General features: G+C 47.7%; 6 protein-coding genes and 5 non-coding genes across 11 annotated transcripts; 6 read left to right on the top strand and 5 right to left on the bottom strand.

Annotated features, from left to right (window-relative positions):
• Positions 1 to 194: 194 nt before the first annotated feature.
• On the bottom strand, positions 195 to 713 carry ATNIH1004_010429 (uncharacterized protein; the record flags this gene model as incomplete). Its single annotated transcript, XM_033575004.1, has 1 exon — positions 195 to 713. One exon carries the CDS (start codon positions 711 to 713, stop codon positions 195 to 197), a length of 519 nt encoding a protein of 172 aa, XP_033423022.1.
• Positions 714 to 2,943: 2,230 nt separating this feature from the next.
• Positions 2,944 to 3,792, top strand: METAP2 (Methionine aminopeptidase 2; the record flags this gene model as incomplete). The annotated part of the gene is made up of 1 exon (XM_033575005.1): positions 2,944 to 3,792. One exon carries the CDS (start codon positions 2,944 to 2,946, stop codon positions 3,790 to 3,792), a length of 849 nt encoding a protein of 282 aa, XP_033423023.1.
• Positions 3,793 to 4,826: 1,034 nt separating this feature from the next.
• On the bottom strand, positions 4,827 to 4,900 carry ATNIH1004_010431. Its single transcript has one exon. It is a non-coding gene; the product is annotated as a tRNA-Ile (tRNA).
• Positions 4,901 to 7,290: 2,390 nt separating this feature from the next.
• Positions 7,291 to 7,364, top strand: ATNIH1004_010432. The gene has a single exon. It is a non-coding gene; the product is annotated as a tRNA-Ile (tRNA).
• A 2,085-nt stretch (positions 7,365 to 9,449) lies between these two features.
• ATNIH1004_010433 lies at positions 9,450 to 9,523 on the top strand. The gene has a single exon. It is a non-coding gene; the product is annotated as a tRNA-Ile (tRNA).
• Positions 9,524 to 11,441: 1,918 nt separating this feature from the next.
• ATNIH1004_010434 lies at positions 11,442 to 11,515 on the bottom strand. Its single transcript has one exon. It is a non-coding gene; the product is annotated as a tRNA-Ile (tRNA).
• A 294-nt stretch (positions 11,516 to 11,809) lies between these two features.
• ATNIH1004_010435 lies at positions 11,810 to 11,883 on the bottom strand. The gene has a single exon. It is a non-coding gene; the product is annotated as a tRNA-Ile (tRNA).
• Positions 11,884 to 12,443: 560 nt separating this feature from the next.
• RCY1 (F-box protein: endocytic membrane traffic, recycling ReCYcling 1) lies at positions 12,444 to 16,741 on the top strand (the record flags this gene model as incomplete). Its single annotated transcript, XM_033575006.1, has 6 exons — positions 12,444 to 12,555; positions 12,608 to 14,897; positions 14,946 to 15,188; positions 15,626 to 15,698; positions 15,892 to 16,119; positions 16,187 to 16,741. 6 exons carry the CDS (start codon positions 12,444 to 12,446, stop codon positions 16,739 to 16,741), a joined length of 3,501 nt encoding a protein of 1,166 aa, XP_033423024.1.
• A 462-nt stretch (positions 16,742 to 17,203) lies between these two features.
• EifCb (translation initiation factor eIF3 core subunit b) lies at positions 17,204 to 19,669 on the bottom strand (the record flags this gene model as incomplete). The annotated part of the gene is made up of 4 exons (XM_033575007.1): positions 17,204 to 17,632; positions 17,700 to 19,230; positions 19,336 to 19,528; positions 19,600 to 19,669. The coding sequence occupies 4 exons, from the start codon at positions 19,667 to 19,669 to the stop codon at positions 17,204 to 17,206; spliced, it is 2,223 nt and encodes a 740-aa protein (XP_033423025.1).
• A 690-nt stretch (positions 19,670 to 20,359) lies between these two features.
• Positions 20,360 to 21,513, top strand: ATNIH1004_010438 (SWIB/MDM2 domain protein; the record flags this gene model as incomplete). Its single annotated transcript, XM_033575008.1, has 5 exons — positions 20,360 to 20,366; positions 20,426 to 20,562; positions 20,668 to 21,129; positions 21,189 to 21,242; positions 21,328 to 21,513. The coding sequence occupies 5 exons, from the start codon at positions 20,360 to 20,362 to the stop codon at positions 21,511 to 21,513; spliced, it is 846 nt and encodes a 281-aa protein (XP_033423026.1).
• An 822-nt stretch (positions 21,514 to 22,335) lies between these two features.
• Positions 22,336 to 24,788, top strand: ATNIH1004_010439 (E3 ubiquitin-protein ligase HEL2; the record flags this gene model as incomplete). Its single annotated transcript, XM_033575009.1, has 3 exons — positions 22,336 to 22,764; positions 22,838 to 23,076; positions 23,144 to 24,788. 3 exons carry the CDS (start codon positions 22,336 to 22,338, stop codon positions 24,786 to 24,788), a joined length of 2,313 nt encoding a protein of 770 aa, XP_033423027.1.
• Positions 24,789 to 24,796: the final 8 nt, after the last annotated feature.

Here is a 24,796-nt window from a genome sequence, read left to right on the forward strand (position 1 = left end):
ATTATCTTATCTGTCTATTTTTTCTTCGCCTTTAATATAGCAGTTAATACACATACAGGTCCTAAAAACAATACTGCTATCAGATTCGCTTTAATACTGTACCCCAGTCCCGCTGTACAGTAGAGAGAATGTCTTTACCAAACCAGCAACTCGGGAAAATTATTACACATGAGGGATATCACAACATAGGCCGTCTATAATGGCTGCCCTATCCGCATTAGACGTCGGTTCACTGCTTGTAGCGTTTTAAATTTAGTCCTCGGCCTCTTTGTTGCAGAGCTTCCTCTATCCCCTTTGAGATATAGACCGAACAATGCGAAATTTCGAGCCTTAAATTCGTCAGAAGTACTGAATGCGCTGTCTTGGAGGATTACCTCTGGGCCTAGGACCAGGAGATATGCGGGCATATCGCCCATACCTCGTCCTCCGTAGTGGATGCATACAGCTCTTCCACCTTCCGGAATCGTGATAGGACGAATATATTGGCGGTGTAAGTACGTCGCTGGAAGAACTGCAACTCTCCCACCCGCACCAACGTTTTCGGAGGCAGACGAATGGAGGTGCTCTCTAAATTTTTCACCAAAGTCAGGCTCTTCATTGCCCGCTTCCCAGCACAGGCTGCTCAGCTGCTGTTCTATGGCATCCCGCACCGATTGGCCGTTGCTTCCCTGAGCACTGTCCGCCGCCAGTGCCGACAGGTGTTCTATCACCATTGTCAGGAACTGATGGAGAGAGTCAGCAATGTTCCCGGTACATGGTAATGGTTCGTTTGCGCAAGACGTTCGCGGATGATTTGACAATCCATCATCAGTAATGTTCCCTCCTTGCTTGCTCTCCGGTCGTCCTCTCCTAGCTGGGGATCACCTGTATTGGAGGACAATATCGTATCCCCTGAGCCCTCCTCTGGAGAGGTAGAGGGGGCTTGGTGTGTCTTCACAATCGAGAGAGAATAGTCAGGCTCTCTTCAATAGTGCTCAGGCGATCTTCAAGTTTGGAGACATTGGCGCATCTGCCGGCACGGAACCCTGTTTAGACTTGATATTTTTTTTCCCTTACGTAGGTATATGGCGGAAGAGGAAAGAAATTTGCCACGTACAGCAATTTGAGATTATTCACGCGCTTCCCTGTGGCCGAGTACTTGCACTCCCCTCCATCTCGCCTACAGTTTGTACACTGGTATTTCTCCCTCCCACAACGGATTTTCTTCTCGCGACAACGTCCACAGACCAGATCAATAGTAGCCATATGGGGAAGTCCTATCCTGGTCACACTCGGCGGCCGTGGGGTTCAGCTTATAAGTGACGCAAACTACGGTCAAAAGATATTAGCGCCGCCCATGTTGTACACGGCTAGGGGGAGCCGGTTGAAGTTACATTTATTGCTGCTCTCTCTTGGTGGCCTAATACTCCCTTATTATGCACCAGGCCGGGGTAATAGTGCAAGTGCCGACGTAGGATGCGCTAGAGGCTAGCCTCCGCACGGAGGATTGACAGTGTAATATGGGTAAAATTGTGCTCAAGAGAACGGGATACGCGTCTTCGGGACTGTTGCAACCTAGTTTAGTCGGGAATACAGCTCCTATTACTATTGCGATATATAAATTATCTAATACTAATACTATTTTACTTGTTTAATTCATAGTATATATGGACGCAGACAGGACTTGCAGGGACTTGGAGCAGGTCCTCTACATTCAACGTGCAGGAAGTGGAATAGGCACATATAATCGGCATGTCTAAAATAGGGCTAGACTTTATCTGCCTTGACATATTGTCGCTGTCGAATGGGTATGCTAGCGTTCCTTCTTCCTTTATCCTAGCTACATAACGTTCTTCATTTTTCATCTTTCCATTAGACAAGCAGCGAAATCCAATGCCTGCTAATTCTGTGCGTACATATATTCAGGACCCATATTGTTACCTCACGGCTATATTAGAAACAGGATAGGGAAAGGCAAACTGGTTTGCTAACTGTGCCAGTTTGAAACCGGATAACCGGCAACCTAGGCAACCATATACGGCTCTACAATGCATGAGGGAATAATTTAGTGAAGCCTATATACCATTGGATATTTCCCCTACTGGAAGTGATGGATAGCCGAGAAGGATCCATATCTCATATACAGTACATTGGGTGCAATTACATCTGAACTTTGGGACCACGGCAGGACACTCCATGCAATCAAAAAGTGACAATTGTTCATTGGTAGAGACCCCACATTATTTGGGGGCATACAGCAAAGGTTATGCTTTCGCCAGCGGCGTCTATTGTCTGGTAAGATGTTTTAATGTCACTGTTCACGGAGAAAGTGACCCATGTGTCAACCCCGGCCTATGAGTTGATAATACGTAAAACGTTGCAACTAGGTGTAAAAGTATGTTTTGTAGCGGAAGGTACCTTTAACGCGACAGTATTACTATGATCTGGAAAACTGACAGTTTGTATACAAGATAAACACCAAGTTGATTTGCAAGGAACTAACTCCATATAAAGGTACTCAGTTTCAAGGTCCTGTACTTGTTGCGCCAGATGCATATCCCCTCTCACACAGTGTATATTTATTTCTACATAAGCTTTCGCTAAGCGATCCTTAACTCCTACTGAGCAAGGTTGTATTGGGGGCTAAATTTCTCCTCAACCTCCCTATTTAGCCTGCGGGGTTGAAAATACCGCAATACGGGATATAGACAGCCGGACGACTATGCTGCTGCAGTAACTGTATGATGTGCTTGCCCGCTTTTGCCACCTCACGACTGTCTTCCGAGGAGTTATACTCCTTCCTGTTTGGGATAGAGCGGGCGTCCTGGGGTATGTATAAACAGGTATAAATAGGCTATTAAACCGACACTTTCATTTCCTGCTTCATTACCATCAAACCACCTCTACTCCAAGAAGCACAAAGTTTTCACTCGCAAGACAGGAGCTGAAAAGGAAACATTCACAATGGGGGACTCTTTTGTTGACTACAATTCTATTCCTATCAAATCTCGCGAAGAAGTTGCCATGCTACGGCTGGCAGGCAAGATATCCGCAAAAATCCTTGAAGATCTGACCCCACACGTTCAACCGGGAGTGACGAAGAAGGAGTTGAACGACATTGCGTATAATTTGATTGTCAACAAATACGGAGCTGAAGTTGACCGGGAGGATTTAACTGGGTACGACTCCAGCGCTTATGCATGCGTCTCTTTTTCCCACAACGAAATCGCCTTCAATGGTGAAGCGACCAATATTCCTTTAAAAAAGGGTGATATATTCGGAGTCGATGTAAGCCTTAAAAAGGAAGGCTGGTGTGGCGACACCTCGCGGCAGTGGATTGTTGGAGATGACACCTCAGCTCAAGCTCGTCTTCTGGTTGCAGTCGCGTACCAGGCCATGTGTCTCGGGATCAAACTGGTTCGACCGGGTGCTAAACTTCAGGATATTGCTGTCACCGTCCAGAAGTATGTTGAGTCATTTGGATTTTCAATGCTCCGAGTGGGGAGTGCCACTGGCCACTCCATTGGCAGAGTCCATGCTGATGGTTGGCACATTCCTTTTTACCATGACCCACGGAACGAGGGCCGTGTACTTCAGGAAGGGATGGTGATTACTATTGAGCCATTTATCTGCGCCGGCAAATCAGAGGGCATCCGTGTAGACAATGTTACCAGATCTGCAGTTACTACAGACAACTCCTTGGCAGCCTATTGGGAGCATGTTGTTGCCATTACAAAGGATGGGTGTGAGGTGCTAGATTTGAGAGAAGGAGAGGATGTGACATTCTACGGAGAAGTTTCAAAGTTGGTTTAACCTTACGACACGTTGTAGGTAGCCAGTAGCTTTTGTCCAGCTTCCGCGAACGTTTCTTAACAGCCATTGAGACTCATTGAATTAATTAAGGAAGCCCATGTTATTTAGCACACTTCCATGTATTGTTCTAAAATCTTCTGCGTTTCTGCGATAGTTGCCGGCGTGTCCAGGGCCGACTTTTAAAGCATGTTCAAAATTGGAACTGTACGTGAACCTCTATTTTATAAGCCACGCCGCTGCTGTCATTAGCCAATTGAAGACAGAATTCAGTGTACGAAGCGGCATAATTGGCAGGCAAAGGTGCGCTTCGTATATTTGGCTCAATTATGTGGGTTGCCTTCGTCTACTATGTATACAATGGTCTCAAGGGAGTGAATCATGCAGCCGTGAAACCACATCCTTGAGGAGCATACTTTATAGCATAATTTACGTCACCTTGAGTTCTCAGTTCTGCTTGTACTGTGTTTGTTCGAGATTTTGATATATTAGGCTGTGAGTTGAAGTTGCTAAGCCGAATTGCAAAATTTGTGTTAATGTAGTCAACTGATTCAGTGCATTCAGTTAGCTGTTTGCCACTTTGACTCTCAAGTGAGTGCATACTCCGTACTCACTTCCCTGATTTCAGTTCTTCCATTAATAGTTTTCATCCCTTAGTCCTCACTGCTCCCTCAATATGTCTGATATGGCCCAACTTTCATTCAACACACAAAAATAAACGGCAACGTGTCTGTTCTCACAGGTCCAAGCACTGGGATAAGCCGACCGGATTTGGATTTGACCAGATGCCCATCAGGTATTACTTACTATACCTAGAGTAGACGATTTTTGAGAGAAGCTAGTTGCCCTGTGGGATCTCTATATTGCGGTAGTGCGATGGTTTGATGTTCTTAGCAGCGGTGTCCAGAAGTGGAAAGTTACAGTTATTCTTGAAAATCCAGGCATAGGAGCATATATATAAAGTTGGATAAAGAGCCAAAAGTTCTAAAATAAAAAAAAGAAGTACATATATGAGTGATATGTAATAAAAAAGTACTTGGTCCCAGAGGGGGTCGAACCCTCGACTTTGGCGTTATTAGCACCACACTCTAACCAACTGAGTTATGGGACCGTCTGATGAGAAGCTCTGATCATAGATGTTTTATTAGGCTTCTATTGTGGGTCAAAATTTTAAGGCTTTAACTTGTAATAGTTTGGTACGTCGAATGCAACTCCTTTACAACTTGCCCATAGAGCTCTTTGGATAGTTAAGATAATTAGCACCAGCCTTTCTATGAACAGCCGGAAACTTGTTACAAGGCAACATAGCAACTACCTGTCAAGCCCTACGGGTCTTTATAAATAGACATCTCCCTATAGCCATGCCAAACTCTCCGCTAATTATGGTTATTCGGCCTCAAGTACGTAGACCAAGTTATCATGCCCTCCTAGGTAGCCAAAGGAACAAGCAAAATGTAAAGCAATACCCATAAATATAAACATGTCTTCCACATATCTCAAGCAACCAAGTATGCAACATAGAAGTATTGCGTATGGTCGTAAAAGGGTGATTTTCGTATTAAAAAGTTCTTCCAGGCGCTGTACCATGCATCGCCTCACGGTCTCTGTTGGCGCGGAGCTGACCAAATAGACCTTGTCTATCAGAAATTTGTTAGAAATTCTAGAGTAGAGCTGCTTGGGAGGCCCATCGAGTCATGGCATTGTCTCCGTCTACAAAACGCCATTGCAGAAATAGAGGTATCTCGTGATAGATGCAAAGGTTTGGCTGTCTCTAGGCGCTAGTCTAGAGGTAAACCACTCGACTTTAAAAGGTACAAGGCGACTGATTTTTCGATAGTCGCATCTAGCACCCTATATAGTAGCTTCGAGTAATAAAATATCTCTCAGAGGCCCTCAGAGGCTCTAGTCTAGTGTATGAAGGTGTGGTCCATCTAGGAGTATGGATGGCTAGGGTAGAGAACGCAAATTATAGAAATAAGGCTTTGTAGCTGGTGATGCTACTTATGCAATAGTTATTTTGTTTACTGCTAATAAAGATAAATTTATCTCTAACTCAGGCGGCTATATAGTTTACAAATGATACAAAATCATTATTAATTTAGTAACACATTCCATGTGGCTCTTAGTAACAATAGCAAGCAAGATCCAATAAACTAGTCAGCCAGAGTGTGATGCTCATAATATCAAACCCAAGGGTTCCATCTAGAACCACTTTTTGTTAAGTATACTCATTCACTACTGATTGCTTGTTTAATCACAGGATGCTTTTACTTGTGACGCCACCCATTAGGTTGATATCAGGATGGAGAGAACTAGAGGAAATTAAAACATATTTCCATATTCTATAACACAGATCTAATTAGAGGCGTTTAAACCAGATTAGATTTTCAGATGCAGTGAATTTCCCAAGTTCTTCAAGGGTGTTGATGTATGATACTTCGGCGTATAGATATCTCCCTTGTTTATGTTGAAGCCTCCAGACTGTCCAGGACCGCATTCAATGTGTATGAATGCCCATAACCGAGAACATTCACACCTCCCTCAGCAGCCACAAGGAGTTTCCACTTTACAACAAACTTCCTCGGGATTCTCACATGCTTGCGAGAGAACTAATAGTTGACTATACGTTTGGTACGGGAAAATGACCCTTTTCTTTGTTAAATTTAGTCACAGCAGAGCCACAACTTCCATTGTGATATGGCCTTGGTTCCCTAATCTTTAATTCAACAACCCTAGAATCTCCGAGCACCGTAAATTGCAAACTATGAGCTTTAAGTTTTGCTCTTAAGAGTGAAATTGCATTGCTGCTTGAAAAGGGCCATATGTTCTAGAGCTCCGTACCAGGAGACAGCTGCATTTATGATGATATCCATAGTCTATCCTTAGCTTTCCATTCGTGATAAGAGCAACATAAGATTGCCAGTCTACGGTGCATTCATAACTCAGGGGACACAGAATCTCCTGTGTGGATATAGGCTCCTCCCCCTTGGGCCAAGGAGAAGCTTGAGAAATTGATTTTTCCAGTAGCCGCTCTGAGCAGTACTTCTATGATCCGGACTTGTCCTGCTCCCCGAGGAAGTAGAAATTCTATGCTTTCCTCAACACTAAATGCAGCTGCCTCCACCGGAGCACTCGCCAGTTATCGGGATATCATATGCTTTCTAATCAAATAGCGTCCCATGTGTTTTCTGGATTTTTGTTTCTAGTAGTAGAGGCCACTATTGTGGGTAGGCAGGACCCTGAGAACAGATGTTCTATGGGATATCGGACGAATACCAAATTGATTGGACGTCAACGAAGAATGGCAGCAGCCATTCCGTACTCTGTAGGTAAGACTAAACCAAAGAGATTAATGGTCATGCTATAACAATCGCAAGTACACCAAGTGAAATGTCCGGGTCACGTAGTTTCGCTTTTCCCTCTGATATGATTAGAGTGGTCGGCAAGAGAGAACAGGAAGTATTGATTAAGTAATTTATTGGCTGTTTGATCAACCAATCAGGTCCCATAACTCAGTTGGTTAGAGTGTGGTGCTAATAACGCCAAAGTCGAGGGTTCGACCCCCTCTGGGACCATATTTTTTGTCGCACTTTTCCTCTAATTTTTATCGGAATATCGTGCCTATCACCCTACCCTCATGTACTTATCTCCGCACTCTCTTATTTTAACCAGCGACAATCAGATCCATTGGTTTTGTATGATAGTTTGGATCTATTTACTTCTAATAGTAACCCTTGGCCAGGCATTGCTGTCCTATAAGTTTGACGCTCAGCCTAAGAGCTCGGCGCAGGCGAGTCCAAGGCAGGAGCAGCAACTCAACAATTGTTAAATTCGCCCAGGAAAAATGTTTACTATGGGGTTGCTTTACCAGCTAGTCAAGCAACACCCAGTCCTAATAGAACATCAAAGGTCAAATTCTATGCAACCTCTAACGGCATCTTATGTCTTTCAGAGTTCCCACCAGCTTGTGAGTTCTATGACGAATTCGACCTACACGAACGAATCCAATTCACCCAGGACAAGGTAGCTCTATCGCCTTATCACAGCTACTTAGAGTAACATGATATTCCTATTATAAGCACGCGAGGAGCTTGATTTAGGGACAAACGCCTTGTCCTCTAGGTGGTGGCACATGCCAAATTCACCCATTGGTGCCCCGATTACCTTATACAGTCCTTCCAGGCGGTGAAACCCCCATTTGAGCTCGTGGAATTTCTTCTGCTTTATGCTTGTGTATCTGTATTTAGCAGCTCTAAGTTTATAGTTCGGCCGCGACACGAGAAGTTCTCCAGATAAATTCCTTAGTATCCTTACACAGCGCACATTTACTACCTTTATCCAACCTCCAGGGAATTTTCCACCTCACATATAGTCGCAAAATGGGAGCTCAGGTCAGTGCTCGACTACTTTTCTACACATCCGTCCAGATGCTCCCTTCAAGTCCAGACGCTCCCTCCATGCCCATATGTGCAGAAGCCAATTTGAGTGAACTTCATGGATACAAATTCCTGTCACTCAAACAAGGTGACTCGCGGGAGTGTGCACTGTCAGGATACAAAGACGTTTTGAAAGCCCTGCTACACTTATGAGCAAGAAGATTGCGATAACAGAGCATTTCCTTCTGGCTGTCGCCAAAACCAGGACACTGCGGTAAATGTGTCCAAACCACTTTGCTTAATTTGCAAAAAAAAAAAAAAAAAAAAAAGAAAGAAATAGTATATTGACGAGACCATGTTAATTGTGACTACTGACAATTCGAAGTCGTGCCAAGAATCTAAAGCGTTTCTTATTAAGGAGGAACCAAATAATGTTTAAGTCACAAGAGGTGCTAGCACGTGCACAAAACCTGAGATACTGGCCTGAAGATAAGCCAGTTGTTTCGTAAGCGGTTGGTTCCGCAAATATACATCACAAGAGAGATTATCTCCGAAGCAATAGAGAGTGAGAGCAGGAAATAGTTTCTTACTTAAGCAAAGCGGAGAGGAGACCCTTATCGGTGAAAGCAATCGAAAAAGTAGATTAAAGATATGTAGGATTTATAACAAGATAAAACTATTCTGCTAGCTAAAAATCCGGGCTACTAATAAAACCATAATAGTGAGACATATATAGGGAATTTCTACAATTTATAAAGCCTCTCTAGCGACATGGATGTCTAATATAGATTAAGCAAACAGGGAATTAAAACTTCTCATGAACCGGATGGCAATACTGCAGCCCACGCGTTCCCACACCTTTTACATTAGGATTAATCAAGACATTAGGTCTTTTGCTATAGCGTTCCAGACATAGAAGAAGTATATCACCAGCGATTGGAGGAAATTTAAGATGGGGAGCCACATTGGATTTGGGAAGCCACCATGATGAATTCATGCAAAGTGATAGACTTACTGTTTAATTGGGGCCTGGGATTTAAATCACGAATAACCATTTGGAGGCTGCAATGGTACAGAGTAATACATGTCTTTTAAGAAATAAAGTCCTTGGTAGCCTATGGGATTGTTTATCTTGCCCCCTGTGTAACAATTAATATAATGTACGTCTTCTGTCTCTCCAACATAAATGTTATATGGACTACTCAAAAGTTACTCGAATAGAGCTATCCAAACACATAATTACAGGATCATATAGCACTGTAGTTGAACGACATTCATCAATTGGGTCCCATAACTCAGTTGGTTAGAGTGTGGTGCTAATAACGCCAAAGTCGAGGGTTCGACCCCCTCTGGGACCAAACTTTTTTATATATTAACCCCGCTTAATACTTTATAAAATGTTGTCTTCCAGTTATTTATGTTTACGGTGTGCCTTTAAATTATTGCTATCTAAATTTTGCTTTGTTTATAGTGGTTTTCTCTATTTAAGTTAAGAGACACCCAGAGTATTATTTTCAGCGCTCAAGAATGTTCACTCGCAACCCCTGTTTCATATTTCATGGTTCCGTGGCCCTATATTGACTCTCTTTACCTATCGTCCGATCTTCCGATAGAGGTTTCACCCACCGTGTGTGCGATCTAACCCTGTTCTACAGACTTCACTGTTCAGCTCGAAATTCTTATCTCTTTCGGAAGATCTATCTACACTACTGTGAATCACATGGCCAGTAGCTCCTTGACTCCACCGCCAACAAGACTGATACTTGAAGAAGAATCCCGTTTGTTGACGAGGGCCAGATATGTCGGATTTAATGGGGTTTCAGTCTCGGACGGGATAACAATCCCCTCGAGTTCCAGAAAACTACCCCAGAAGTATCCAGCTACTTATCCTTAGATTTTCGGATGAATCTTGACCCGTACGGTCTTTCTGTGATGGATTACAACAGAGTGGTGTATTCTAGTCTCCTCTTTGCTATATAGGTATCTGTTTGGAATTCCCAATAATCCTACACCTACGTTGACCTTTTCTTAGGCTTATTGTGATTTCCTTACCTAATCGACAGGACGATAGTTATACCCTGTATAGTAGATCTTTTGTCATGGGTTGGATCCAGTATATTGCTCAGACTAAAGCCTTGAAGCTATTTAAAATCCGCCCTCGGGATACTTCACCCGCCTAGCTAGAAGCCAGGGAATTTTGCCTTCGTTCAAGCCTTAAGGTGCCGAATGATACGAGCAGTCCTACGATAGATCCTAGAAACATGACTATCTTCCTGCTTTGCCATCATTGAAGTTTTTTAACAATCCCACCAAGCAGAGCTTGCTTGTCCTACCCCAAGTTATTTGAACAATAATTGAAAACCAACGATTTGGGATTGGTCAAAGAAAGCCCCATTTTGGTTGTATCTGGTATCGAGTACTTTGTCCATTTGTACTATTGACTATGGGAGTGATCAATACTACCAGCTGTAAAAAAAAATCCTGCCATGCTTTTTGCCTAGCTAATTGCTGGAATAGTCCAACTCGGGAAGAAGACTTGTTTTTGTATCCCACCAGGTTATGAGGAAGGTTTGCGTGCTAGTTGCAAGATATAATTCCTAACTAGGAATGCTAGAAGTCGCTGTACTGGACGTACGGGGCATCATAAGCCACGGACGTAGATGTTATTTCTTTATTTTAACGGTCTAGTGTACTAGGTAGACTCCTTATTGCCTAAAGTAGCCCACGTCTCATCATTCTATTGATCACCGTTGTCTGTCATAGAAAACAACAAAATGAAGCAATGGAATGATATGCTGAGTGAACTTAGATGGTCGTGAGAGGTTGAGACTGGCTGGGATATGGATGATATAATATAGTTAATTTAAATGGCAAACAAAACTTTGTAGATGGTGGCTTGTACCATGGTCATTTAAACGGGCCTACTTTATTAACCCCCCAACAGCAGTGTTTTTAGATTAAATAGCGGTGGTGGCAAACGGCGCTCCAGGGGGTCTTTTCCCTTGACTAAATATATATATTATAGACTTTATTTGCCAGACCGGTGATTCTTACTTCTATCTTACTTAGTCTATCTGTGGCGACGACCTATGATGATAAAGGAGAAATGTTCATAGTTATGAAGGAAGAATGAGCATTAGACCTAGAGATACCAGGGCGCGGAAACAATTCCTATGCAGTTGCAGGTAGGGAATTACTGGCAAAAAGTTTCTCTTCAACCTTGGGTGGCATCCTGAAAAGTGCATATCTCATATACAAAAAAGAGATGAAACACTGTGGTCCCAGAGGGGGTCGAACCCTCGACTTTGGCGTTATTAGCACCACACTCTAACCAACTGAGTTATGGGACCTGCTTAGTCAATATAAGGTTGTGAGCAACAAAATATAAAATAGAGTTCTGTCATGGATCTTGCAAAACGTGGTGTGCACGGGTAGTATACTGAGCTCGATGACCAGATATCTACATGGTCGATTTTTGCCTTTTTGGCTGTATGGTGTACTGTTAAAGCTCAGCACCCAAGGCGTCTCTTAACTTAACAGAGATACATACTATACATAAAGCAAAATTTTTCATATTATCCACCACAAAACATAGAAAAATTATATATAGTTAGTTATGTGGGAATAATATGCAAAAAGAAGTATGGTCCCAGAGGGGGTCGAACCCTCGACTTTGGCGTTATTAGCACCACACTCTAACCAACTGAGTTATGGGACCGGCTTAGCGAGGGCGCCCCTTTTTTTGCATATATATACAATGATTCTTGACAAATACTTATAAAGAAAAGATAGAGCTACCTACATATATCAGTGATTATACACAGCTCCGCAGGCAATTTGCCACTGTACCAAATAGTGGTGCATCCCATTAGACACCACATTGTTGGGTGTTTTGAGGTCGCTACAGCTGTTCGGATTCGTTCGGTCGGAAAGGGAATTCTGCCTGCCGATCATTCGTTTGTCGGCAGTGATCTTCAGTCACTTCAGCTTGCCATTTGCCGCCAAAGAAACCAGCGGTCGGCACTTGGAGCATGTGTTTTATGTGTTGATGATGTGGATACGACTTGCTTAAATGAATTCATGACAGTTACCTTAACCTTGGCTGATTGTACTGATTCTACTTATCCTTAATTGGTCTAGATATCTGTCCTGCGGTTAGAAGCCAGGTAGTCGGTACCGCAGTTGAGGTGATAAGCTTGGTCATACTGAGCTTCCAAAAAACTGAAGCTGAATTTTGATAAAGAATCTGTCTCCCGATGCAGACCCAGCGACGACAACATGTCAAAAGTGAGGAATGGACCAGGGACTGGCGGGAAACCGCGCAGAGATGTGCTGGCTTCGCTCAGGATGGCCTCTATGGAGGAAGTCTCCAGGGCCGCCCTTCCAGCAGGTATGTTTGGTATCTACGCTGTGATGTATTCGTTTTACCTGACCAGAATTAGAAATTATGTCTTTGATACTCGACTACCTCTCTCCGGTCGATCTCATTCGGGTAGCGCGATCGTCGAAGCTTCTGCGCGAAATGGCATACGATGATACGAGATGGGTGCAGAAAATGAAACGCATAGGTTGTTGGGATGAATTAAAAGCAAGGAAGCATATCGAAGAAGCGTTTGGGACGATAGCGGACATGAATAGTGTTAAGCACCATGAAGAGGCCGAACAAAACCAAGACCCTTCGAGATCCGTTAGAGGAACTGAGCAGAGGCCTACGATCAATGTGAATTCACTCTCCGACGGCTTCGACCAGATCGACCTGACTACGACTGGGCCCTCTGGTATACCCGACGGAACGGAAGAAGATCCGATCTTGGGGGCGTTGAAGTTGGTCAAGTCTGTACGTGGGGAGGCGCGCCAGGAATATGGGAAGGTACATGCGGCCCTTGCGCCGTTTTACGATAATATTGTCACCGAGGGGGCCTCGTTCGACAATTTGGTGTTCAGGAAATATACGGATCCTCTACATCAAGCGCAGATTCTATCCCAGCTGCAGGCCTTCGCAAAATGCGACTCCACTGAGGGTTGGCGTGCAAGAACGGAGCAAATCCAGTCGGCCATAGCGATGTTTGAGACAGAGGCTATAAAAGAGTTTCGGCAGGGCTACGAAACCGAAGATATTGACGGTCGTATGCGAAACTATGCCCACGTTCTCTATAAGTTAAATGGCGGAGTTTCGGCTGTCGAGCTTTTCATCCACCACAATCATTTAGTCATACACAAGTCAGATTTTGGCAAGGTATCAGATTGTATAGATCTACAGTCGCCGCGGGTGAAGCTTGAGCAAACTCAGGCATTTTTCACCCGTCTGAGTGTCGCCTACAACGAAGAGGTCTCGATCATCAACCGTGCTTTCCCTACGTCGATAGAGGTGGCCTCTCCATTCATTGAAAAGGTGGGCCAAGGAGTGCTGTACCCGTTCCTGACTGCAATATTCGACGAGCTGCATCGGACAGACATTGAATGCTACTTGGTGGCAATCTCCGGTACCTTCGCTCAGTGCATGAACTTCGTGGATAACTTGTTACCGATCCAGGATTCAGCCGATAACTCCGATGACTTTCTGAACAATGTCATCAGCAAAGTATATGAGCCACACATGGACCTGTATCTTGCAGAAGAGCTGGATCATTTCCGAAAAATCTCGGAGGCCGCAGTGACCGATTGGGATAGACAGCTTTCAGAGCAGGCGGCATCTACTGAATCTTTCTTAATGTCCAACATCAACCGACAGGCCGATAAGCGAGATTTCCTGACCTCTTTTAAGAAGGTGATCATGGCGCCAGTCAATATCCTCCCTAGCTTTTCAAGTACCAGAGCGGGCAACATGAAGCCAGATCGAGAATCAGCTGCCAGCGACCCTCCTTCGACACTCAAGAATCCAAATCGATACTCGACCATTGCCTCGCCAACTACACCGCCTGTACCAGAGCCCCCAACCACTGAACTTGCAGCGAAGGCGGCCATAATGAAGACGAAACTGGAGGGAATCAGCTCTCTCTTCAGCATCGAAGTTGCTTTAAGCCTCGTCCATACGGCGAAAGCGGGCTTGGATCGAGCAGCGCAGTTTGTAAATCTGGGTGGTGAGACGGGGTCCGCCGTGAAGCAGCAATGCGAAGCTATATTTGTCGCTCTGGTGCGCATATTGGGACATCGCCACCTTATTGTTGGGTTCAATAAAGCGGTCGATCATCTCTCGAATTACCGGCCCCGCGAGCAAGGCGAGCGCGACCAGTCTGGCGTTGAACCCCTGGTAACGTTCTTGGAACTGGTGAATGTTGGCGATCTCATCCTCCAAATGATTGATGTGTTTTACGAACAGGAACTGATCGGCTCGAAGCTGACGGATCGGAATGACTTCCTGGACCCAGCTGTGAAGGAGAAGAAGAAGTTCGAGCAGATCCTCGATGAGCGCGTTGCCGCTGGACTGAACAAGGGAATCGATGTCTTGATGGAAGAGGTCGACTACATTCTGGCCACCAGGCAACTAGCCACCGACTTTAACCCCAGCGTATCCACCGATCCTCACCGGAAGACCATGGACGTGAGTGTCACCGAGGCCGCAACGGCGGTGGTTGACGTTGCTTCATCGCATACGCGAATGCTTGTGGGGAGCACGGACAAAAGCACGCTGGACGTCTTCAACCAAGAGGTTGGACTGCGGCTGTTTACTGCTCTTTGCAAACACCTCAAGCGCCAGAGAATCAGTGTGGAGGGATCCTTGAAACTCATTAGGTAATTCTCCGACTTCTCTATAGTTTACGCCTTACTTACAGGCCGTAGCGATATGAACTACTACTTCAAATTCGTCCAGACACTCAAGAATAACGAGCTTCTGCTCTACTTTAAAGCTTTCCGAGAGCTGTCCCAGATCTATCTGATCGATCCTTCTGATGCCAAGGAATTGGCCACTATCATTGCTGATTCGGGGCGGTTTAACGGGATCTGGCGCGTTGAGGAGGTGTACGAATTCGCCGAGCGACGAGAAGACTGGTACCAAGTGAAACGGGATGTTGAGCGAGCAATGTATGGTATTGGATGCAATGTGATGTAGTCGTGGATCTCTAGCCAGCATCCTGCTATATATATATAGGGATGCCTGTATATAGAAATACCCTTGTTGATGTTGTTGGCCTGCTACAATATTGAACGGTGAATCTCTGTATGTCTTTCGATTGGTATATTGTCATAACAAAATATTTACGTATGTTTTATTCCGTGGATTCCGTACCAACTCTTAGTTTTGGAGAGTAAGAACTGGTGCGTCATGGCCGCTTTCCAGCCTGACGTCAACGCGCGGCTACTGGAACAGCCCATCTCCATCTGCCATCCAATCCTCCCACTTAGTTCATCGGACTGCTCGCGATGTTTGGTTGGAAAGCGCCTGCATGGGTCTCACAGACTATTCTAGCCCGCGAAGCTCGACAAATCTGGACAGATCCAGATTGACTCTGTGGTTGCAGTTCTACAATTAACATCCTACTTACTACCTTCTTGGTACCATATCATAAAGACCAGCGGATATCAGATCTATTGGTCTGTTGTTTTCCAAGTGCAGATCATCTAATACATACCAATCTATCATATGAGAATAATCAAACCTTCGCTTTCGCGACTATGACAAATCTCAATCCCAACCGCTCCCGATGAGTAACAAAAACCCAACATGATTTCACACAACAAATCATCTTGGCTCCTCGGTCTGCTACACTTTCTCACCTTCGTACAGGCCGAAAAGAGCATAAAAACTACAGTCATCATCATCACCGTCTCATCAGCCGCCACGCCGACAGCCCCGCATCCCCCGTCGTATACCTCCCCGGAGGTATTCAGAGACGACGTCCTCACTACCAGTAATGGGTATCGCAAAGCCCACAATGCAACACAGTTACTCTGGAACGAGACGTTGAGTAAATATGCCCGGGATTGGGCAGAGGGATGTAAATGGGAGCATTCGGTGGGTTACTATCTATATAATGACAGTTTATCCCATACGTCAACACCCTTGACAGTCAATTGCATAGCACATGAGAAAGCCAGAACCAGATACTAATATCATTGATATGATCAAGCACGGTCCATACGGCGAAAACCTCGCCTTCGGATACCCCGAAGCCTCAGCAGCCATCGCAGGCTGGGGCGACGAAGGCCAACATTACGATTTCCGAAAACCTACCGGCTTCAGTGAAGAAACGGGCCATTTCACACAGCTGGTATGGCGTGCCACGAGACAGGTGGGCTGCGCGGCAGTGGACTGCGGATACAGTGCGGATGAAGACGACGGCAGGAAGAATGCATCGGGCCAGTACTATCGCAGGGCGCAGGGATGGTATGTGGTTTGTGAGTACTTGCCTCCGGGGAATGTGTTGGGAGGAAGTAAAGCCATGGGTGGGGAGAAGGGTTTCTTCAAGGTGAATGTGCAGCCGTCAAGTACGTATTCTGGACCGTGGACGACAACGGACGATGGTACCACCGAGACGACTACGACGGCAAGCGGTGCGGCTGGTCAGAATAGGGTTTCTCAGAGGTTGATTGGATGGCTGGTGGTGCTAGCTGTGATGTCCTTATGGTATTTATGAGGCCGGGAAGTTATGGATATAACAATATTATGTTGGTGTGCTATCATGAAATGACACTTCGTAGCGTGGATCATCGGCAGCCTACCAGTATTAGCTTACGAGGTGGAGGGTAAATGTGATATGGCTAATAGAATTTCACATGCTACGTCGTCGGCCGTGGCATATACATATATGCCAGCCCATCATTGTCTGTCATCTCTCATGCTACCAACGTCGCGCACATCAAAATCCCAGCGGGAACTATGCAATACAGATCTATTCACTTTTGTATGTTCCAGACGCTGTGTGGATGGTAAACCCAAGCCAATGGGACCACAAATAGAAGGCTCATGGGCAGAAGCAATGGCCTGCTCCGCCGAAAAAGAAAAGGGGGCGAGGATATCGACAGACACGATGGAGAAGAAGAGGGAAAGAAAAGAACATAGAGAGTAGAACCATTAGATACGAAAAAGGAACATCCCATCAACCAATAACTTCCTCGTGCTCCTCGACAATCTCTTCCACAATCTCCTCGACAACGGTCTCGCCCTGCTCCTCACCAGCCGCAGGAGCGTCCTTGGCCAACTTGGGTTCGTCGACTTCCTCGGGGACGCCATAGGCATCCTTGTCCTCGGCCAAGAGCTCTTTCTCCCGACGAAGCCAGGCAACCCATTCGTTGAGGACGCGCTTGCGCTTCTCGACAACGGCCGTGTTGGCGATGTCGACGGCGTACTTGTCCTCCTCATCGAACTCCTTGGAGTATTCTCGGAGGTTCTTGCGAACTTGCTTCTGCTCCTCCTTGCTGAGGAGGGTCTTGGGACGAGGGCGCCAGATGAACTGCTTGAACTTCTCGGTAGGGTTCTCGGCGAGGGTCTGGCCGGCGAATGTGTGGATATTCCAGCCGTTTTCCATCTAGGGATAAAATATTAGTCACTGCAAATCCCATCAACTAGTATATATTTTTTTAAAAAAAACTTACCGAATGTGTCCACACACTGGCACTGCTGACAACGTAACGACCCGTGGGATCCCAGTCGACATCTGTGACACCGTAGTGCTCAATGGTCTTCATTAATTGGAGGTTGGCAGCCAAATCCTTCTCCCCCTCAGCCTTCTCGCCTTCGAAGTCCATGTCCCAGAAGTCCAGGTCAAAGTTGCTCTGCGAATGGACGGTGGCAACGACGACGAAACGACCCTTAGGAGACCAGTAGATCGCATTGCTGGTCTTCTTCTCAATCGTACGCACCAGCTTGAAGTTGCCAGCGGAAACGCCTTTCTTTTCCGGGGCGAAGAAGGAGACGGCCGTCTTGGGCGGGACAGCAGCGCCCTGTGGTGCCTCACCGGTGGTGATGAGTACGAAACGACCGCCGTTGGGTTCCCAAGCAAAGTTGATCACGGTATCCTTGAGACTGTCTACCACTTCGACGGGAACACCCTTCTCGCGCACCCGGAAGATTTCCAGGTTGGTGGCCATGGACTTTTTCGACTTGGAGTGACGGTCCACCTTAACACAGACGTAGGTACCTTGGGACTGCCAGTGTAACTTCACGTCCGACACGTTGAACAGATTACGGGTTCGGACAATCTCTTTGGATGGCACGCTCATCATGGCGACACGAGCGGGGCTGCTTCCGATTTCCGGGGTCCAGAAACAGAGCAGCTGCTCATATTGCTTGACACCCTCCCGACTGACGGTAGCCGGCGACCATTCGAAATCCATGACGCCGTCGATCCGGACCGAAGTGCGACCCAGCAGGTTCATCCGGGGAAGTTCATAGATGGAAATCGACTGTCCCTGGAGCATCCTGGCGACATACTTCTCGTCGGCGGACCACTTGAAAGCGGGCCATTGCACCTTCTTCTTGGGTTCGCCATCCCCAGCAGGGCCGGCAGTGAGATCGTGGGAAACGAATGAGCGTAGAGGCTTGCCCGACACAATGTCCCAAACAATGATGTTCTTTCCATCCTCTTCATAAGTCAAGACAGACGTGTTACCCTCTTCCACCTGGATAGGGCGGGAGGACCAGGTGGTCAGGTAGTTCTCAGCTGGCGAGAACTCGACCAACTGAACGAACGGGTGAGGGAACTGCTTCTGCTTCGAAAAGCCGGAGCCGCCCCACAGCTGCACACCCTGAGGGTGGACAGATGCCAGAAAAGTACCCTTGGGAGACCACTGGACGAAGAGTTGCGTCCAGTGGGCGCGATCGACGACGTTCTCGGGAGGATTGTTCTTGTTGTTCCAGAACACTCCGACCTTGTCACCCCGGTAGAGGGCGAACTGATCACGAGCGTTGGGGTCCCCAAGCCACGATCGCAAGTGTTCCTTCTCCTTGAAGGGCTCGAGAGTAGGAGGCTTGTATTCCTCGTCAACGCGACCTTCCCGACCATATCTATCGATGTCCATCAACTTGTTCACGGCTAGGGTGTGTTTCTTGTCGAGAGGCGTTCCGTGCAGGTGCTTGACTGCGGCGATGGCTTGTTCGGGGGTCTCGTATTCAACGAAGGCAAAACTAGGCAATATGTTAATTTCCCTTACCATTCTCTCTCCCCCCATCTTCTTCTGCTTTTCTTCTTCCTCTTCTTTTTACCCCCTCATTCCATGGCGTAGTACGTACCCTTCGGACATATTCTTCTCGTTGAGAGGCATGAAAACGGCATCTTCGGAGGTGTGGCCAATGGTGTTAAGTTTCCTCAATAAGAACTTGATGAGCTTCTGTCTACTCTCTTCCGGGACTACCGGGAGTCCATCGATGACAACGAATGTATCCAAACCCTCCTCGAGCTTCACTTCATATTGCTCCTTGAGATCTGGAAATCGGCGCCGACCGAGCCTTGTCAGCGAAGAGGGGCACGGATCGAGCGAGATGGTGGACACTCACCGGAGAAGTCAATCTCCTCCTCCTCTTCGTGAAGATCCTGTTCAGTCAAAGTATCGAAGCTGGGCGCCATGGTGATGAGGCGATGAGGGGGGAAGGAGTGGACTTGGACTGGACGTGGATTATCGAGGAGGAAAGATCCGTTCTGATTTTCTGCTGCTCGTCCCCGGTTTGGCTTGTTTTTAGGGCACAACGAACAAATCCTCCACAACGGGCTCTTTCTTCTGTGTGCGCCGGGGTGACTCAGCCATCTGACTCAGCATTCACTCACGTGGTAATAGCGCCTTACCTCAGCCGACACCTCAGGCTGGAATCCGCATGGGAGGGTCACTTTTTAGTAGAACCCGGAAAGTCGTTCGTTCACGCAGTTCAGAACAATCCTCATCGCATCGCATCGTTTCACAGCGGCTGGTCGTTGTGGACCGGCTGTTTCCCTCTGTTCTTTGTTTTCTCTCACGTATATCTCTCCTTTCTCTTCTTCCCTCCTCTCCTGTATCTGGAGAGTATCTCTCTCTACTACTACTCCCACTGCTCTTCTCTAATGCCCCGCCGGTCCTAAGCGCCAACGCTACGCCCAGATCTAGACGATCTTCTTACTTATCACCCTTCTACCAGCACGCAACTAGCACTGTAACCAGAACTCCCGCTGGCAACGACCCCTACAACCACTGGTCGTTGCAATTGACACAATTGCAGCGGTTGTACTTTTCCTCGCGTTCTCGCAGAATCAAAGGATAGAGAGGGAGAAGACTCCTGGGCCAAGATGTCGCGTAAGTTCCGGGGGGGTGTCCGGCGTCGCTTTGTACTGACATCATTGTTTTGGCGCCAGTCTCTCCCGATACCCGCGATCAGTATGTCCCGATCATTGACTCAATCCTGTCGAAAAGTGATCTCAATACGATCTCCGAAAAACGGATCCGTAAAGGACTACAGGAAGTGGTCGGCTATGATCTTACTCCGCAGAAGGTCTGCTCGCCGCTGCCCGTCCTGTCGCAAACCGATCTGCTCGGTACCACTCGTGGATGGCCATTACAAATAAGCTAACATGCATCTCTCTTTTCGCTCTTCTAGGCTGCGATCAAGCAGCTGATCATGGAAAGGTTCGACATCTTCGCCGAACAGGGGGGGTTAGGCGCTTCCCCAGAAGAAGCGACCGCCCGGTCGACCAATGGCCACGGAAATGATCAGGACTCACTGACACCCGCCGAACCCTCGTCTCCCGCGCAGTCGTCGCTGTCGCAGAAACGCCAGGCGGATAGCGAGGAACGTTCCGATCAATCCAGCAAGACACCCCCAGCCAAGAAGAAAAAGCAGGACAACGACGTCGACGCGGACGCTATCTTCGCGGCGAAGCTACAGGCGGAGGAAAACATGCGTGCGCGTACTACTCGAGGTTCGAGCACGCGTAGGGCACCACCAACGAAAAAGAAGACCAAGACCAAAACATCCAAGAAAATCAAAGCGGAGGACGATTCGGACCTCGAATCAGGGTCAGACTCCGGCAAGAAAGTTAACCGCTCTGGCGGATTCCATGTATGGCTATTCCGCCTGGATTGGAGGAGACGTCGCGCGCGATACTGATGTATTCTTAGAAACCTCTCGCATTGTCGCCTGCACTATCCGCGTTACTGGGTGGCGAGGAGACAGTATGGCCCCTTTCCTCCAAAACTTCCACGATGGATTGATTGACGTTGTTTGGGAGGGGGTCATTCCATACTGACACCAGAGCAGCTTTCGCGTCCTCAGACGGTCAAGAAACTTTGGCAGTATATTCATGAGCACGACCTTCAAGATCCTAGTGACCGGCGTCAAATCCGGTGTGACAACGCGATGCGTGCCGTCTTCAAGCAAGACCGTATTCACATGTTTACGATGACCAAAATCCTCAGTCAGAACTTGTATAACCAGGATGAATAGCCCGCAGTGTTTTGGCATTGAGAGCTGCGATGATACTCCGCCTTCAGGAAAAGGCACGGCTTCTCAGGTATGCCCTACAGTTGACGATTTTCTTTATCTTTTTGTTTATCTCTCTTTTCGATATCTCCATACCGCACCGCATTTGGTAATTGGCGCCTTCTTTTGATCTATGATTTTCTTGCATTTTGCTCCTGCCTTCTCTCGCGACCATTCATTGTGACTTGTTTCCATTGCTTTCATCATCTACTTTCTTTTTGTCTCCAGCGGGAGTTGGTGTTGCCTTCCAAACAGGGCGATGGACAGTGTTCCTATTTAGAAAAGATAGTTCAAGAAGGGATCTATCTTCCCTAGCATTGTATCGTATTTCTCTCGATGGTATCTGCTACGTAATTCCTGTTGTACGATAGAGCTGGTTTGAGCCACGAGAATGGATCAGAACCCCTCAGAGCGAGTCAGATTCGATGACTCTTGGACGAGAGTGTAGTCCAATCGCTAATAAGAGGGGTTTTGTGTGCAGTTCATTCATATTTAATACGTAGTTAACTAACGAGTTACCTAACTAACTAGTTAGTTAAGTTAGTTCAGAATTGATAACTAAGCAAGAGGAAGCTAAGCCCAACTTTTTGCCCGCTTTGACTGCCTCCCGGACCACCCCGTCGCCTCGTTCTATTAACCCTTTCACCGATTCTAGTCTGGGTCCTAACAGTAAACGAAAGTACGGAGCCCTTCTCCCTCCCCGAGAGTGTGTCTTTCGGCTTCTGCCTCTTGTGCACCTCTGCAATTCGTTGCCATTGCTACGATCTATTCCCGTCTCCACCCGCGATGTCTGACACCCAACAGTCGCAAGCCTCTGGGTCTCAAGGTTCCAGTCGTGGTGGCCGCCGACGGGGTCGAGGAGGGGCCCGTCAAGCAAGACAGCCCGATAATCCTGAGAACCCTTCGGATGGCTCTGGAAGAGGTGCTCGATCTAGGGCCAAAGGTCCCCGCCGAGGAGGCCGCGACAGGCAGAATCGCAATCCCAACAAACCGGACATCCCTCAAGAAGACGCTGTTGCGACACCAGCAGGTGAAGAGAAAGGCAAACAGGTGCCTGTGGCCGCGACCGACGATGCGGATGACGGCGAGGTCTGCTTCATCTGTGCGTCCACGGTTGAGCACATCTCCGTCTCACCGTGCAATCATCGGACTTGTCACATCTGCGCGCTGAGGCTACGAGCTCTGTATAAAAATAAGGCCTGTGCTCACTGTCGGGTGCGACCCCAGTTTCCCCTGTATAAGCCCCAAGCCCTTCGAGTCAATGCTAATGTATTGAGCCTGCACGCAGACGGAGTCCAATTACGTGATCTTTACCGATGACCCGGCGAAACGCTTCGAGGATTTTACGGACAAGGATTTCTCCAGGAAGGATGACAACCTAGGAATTGAGTATGAGAATGATGAGATATTCGAGGATACAGTCCTTTTGCTGCGATACAACTGTCCCGACACCAGCTGCGATGTGGCTTGTTTGGGTTGGCCGGACCTGCATCGCCATGTCAAAAGCAAGCATGGCAAAGTGATGTGGTATGTAATGCGATCTATAAACCAACCTGTGGCTTGATGGAACACTCATTACTGGTGGGTGATATAGTGATCTTTGCACTCGCAACAAGAAGGTCTTCACTCACGAGCACGAACTTTTCACCATGGCGGATCTGCGCAGGCATGAGAAACACGGCGACGACGTACCGGGCGCGGTGGATCAAAGTGGCTTCAAGGGACACCCCGAATGTGGATTCTGTCGCCAACGGTTCTACGGAGCTGATGAACTCTACGCTCACTGTCGTGACCGCCATGAACGATGCCACATCTGCGACCGACGATCTGGCAGTCGCCAACAACAGTATTACATCGACTATAATGCGCTCGAGGAGCACTTCCAACGGGACCATTTTCTGTGCTTGGATAAAGAGTGTTTGGAGAAAAAGTTTGTCGTGTTCGAGTCGCAAATGGACCTCAAAGCCCATCAGCTAGAATGCCACCCCAATGGGCTCTCGAAAGATGCGAGACGCGATGCCAGGACCGTAGACCTCTCATCGTTTGATTACCGATCGCCGTACCAGCCCCAGCAGCGACAGCGTCGGGGTGCTGGTCGAGGGCGTGACCCCAATTCAGAGCCACTGCCCGCCTCGTCGGCCCAACCCATGAGGAGAGACGAGATGGCCTACCAGCGACAGATGGCCATCCAAAGTGCCCAGTCCGTGTCTACCCGCAGCTTTGGGGGACAACTCTCGCGCAACGACACTCAAACCGTGCACGCTCCGGCGCGATCCGCGGCTCCTACACCATCCCGGGGTCCCCCAGCTACGTCCACGCCGGTTGCTGAGATGCAGACCCTCAGCCTTGCGGCCGACTCAGTACCTGCCACGCCTGAGGAACAGGCTCGCCGGCTGCGCCATATGTCCGTCATTGAGCGAGCTTCCAATCTCTTGGGGAACGACCAAAACAAGCTCAAGGAATTTCGCAGCCGGGTTTCCAGCTACCGTGCCTCGACCATCTCACCAATCGAACTTATTGACGCTTTTTTTTCTCTTTTTGATACGTCGACCACCGAACTGGGGAAACTCATTAAGGAGCTGGCGGATATCTATGAGGATAGCGCCAAGCGGAACGCACTCCTGAAGGCTTGGAACGACTGGCGAGCCATCAACGAAGATTACCCAGCCCTTCCAGGGCCAGGAGGCGTTCTCCCTGGTATGTCTCCCGGCACCGTTACCGGAAGTGGTATTGGGGGCAAGCGTGTTCTTCGTTTAAAATCATCAACTGCCCAATCGTCCCGTTCCGCCGTCGGTCGAAGTGGTACCCTGCCTTCATCTGCCTCCCCCGCCAACCCTTTCCCTCCTTTATCGTCTACCGCTCGCTCTGCTCCTCGATCCACCACTTCGACTGCCACCACCGCCTGGGGTACGGCCGCTGCCCCGACCCCGTCATCGAGCCGTCCTTCTTCGCGACTGGCACCCTCCTCGGGATCCTCACGACTCGCGAACCCAAGCAACACCGAGGCCTTTCCGGCTCTACCTGTTGCGGCAAAACCCAACGTCCTTATGGCTGGTCTCACTCGCGGAACGGTGCGATGGGACAGCCGGAATCCTGCACCATCCAATGCCTGGGATTCGTCCTCCCGGGGCGACTCGGGGACTGACGGCGCGGAGATGGAAGCTGGAGAGTCCTCTGCTGGCGGGGGTAAGAAGGGAAAGGGGAAGAAGGGGAAACAAACACTTTTCCATTTTGGATAGTAATGTAT

The sequence above is a fragment of the Aspergillus tanneri genome (genome assembly GCF_003426965.1).
Source record: "Aspergillus tanneri strain NIH1004 chromosome Unknown AapTan_5_pilon_pilon_pilon, whole genome shotgun sequence".
Lineage (NCBI taxonomy): Eukaryota > Fungi > Ascomycota > Eurotiomycetes > Eurotiales > Aspergillaceae > Aspergillus > Aspergillus tanneri.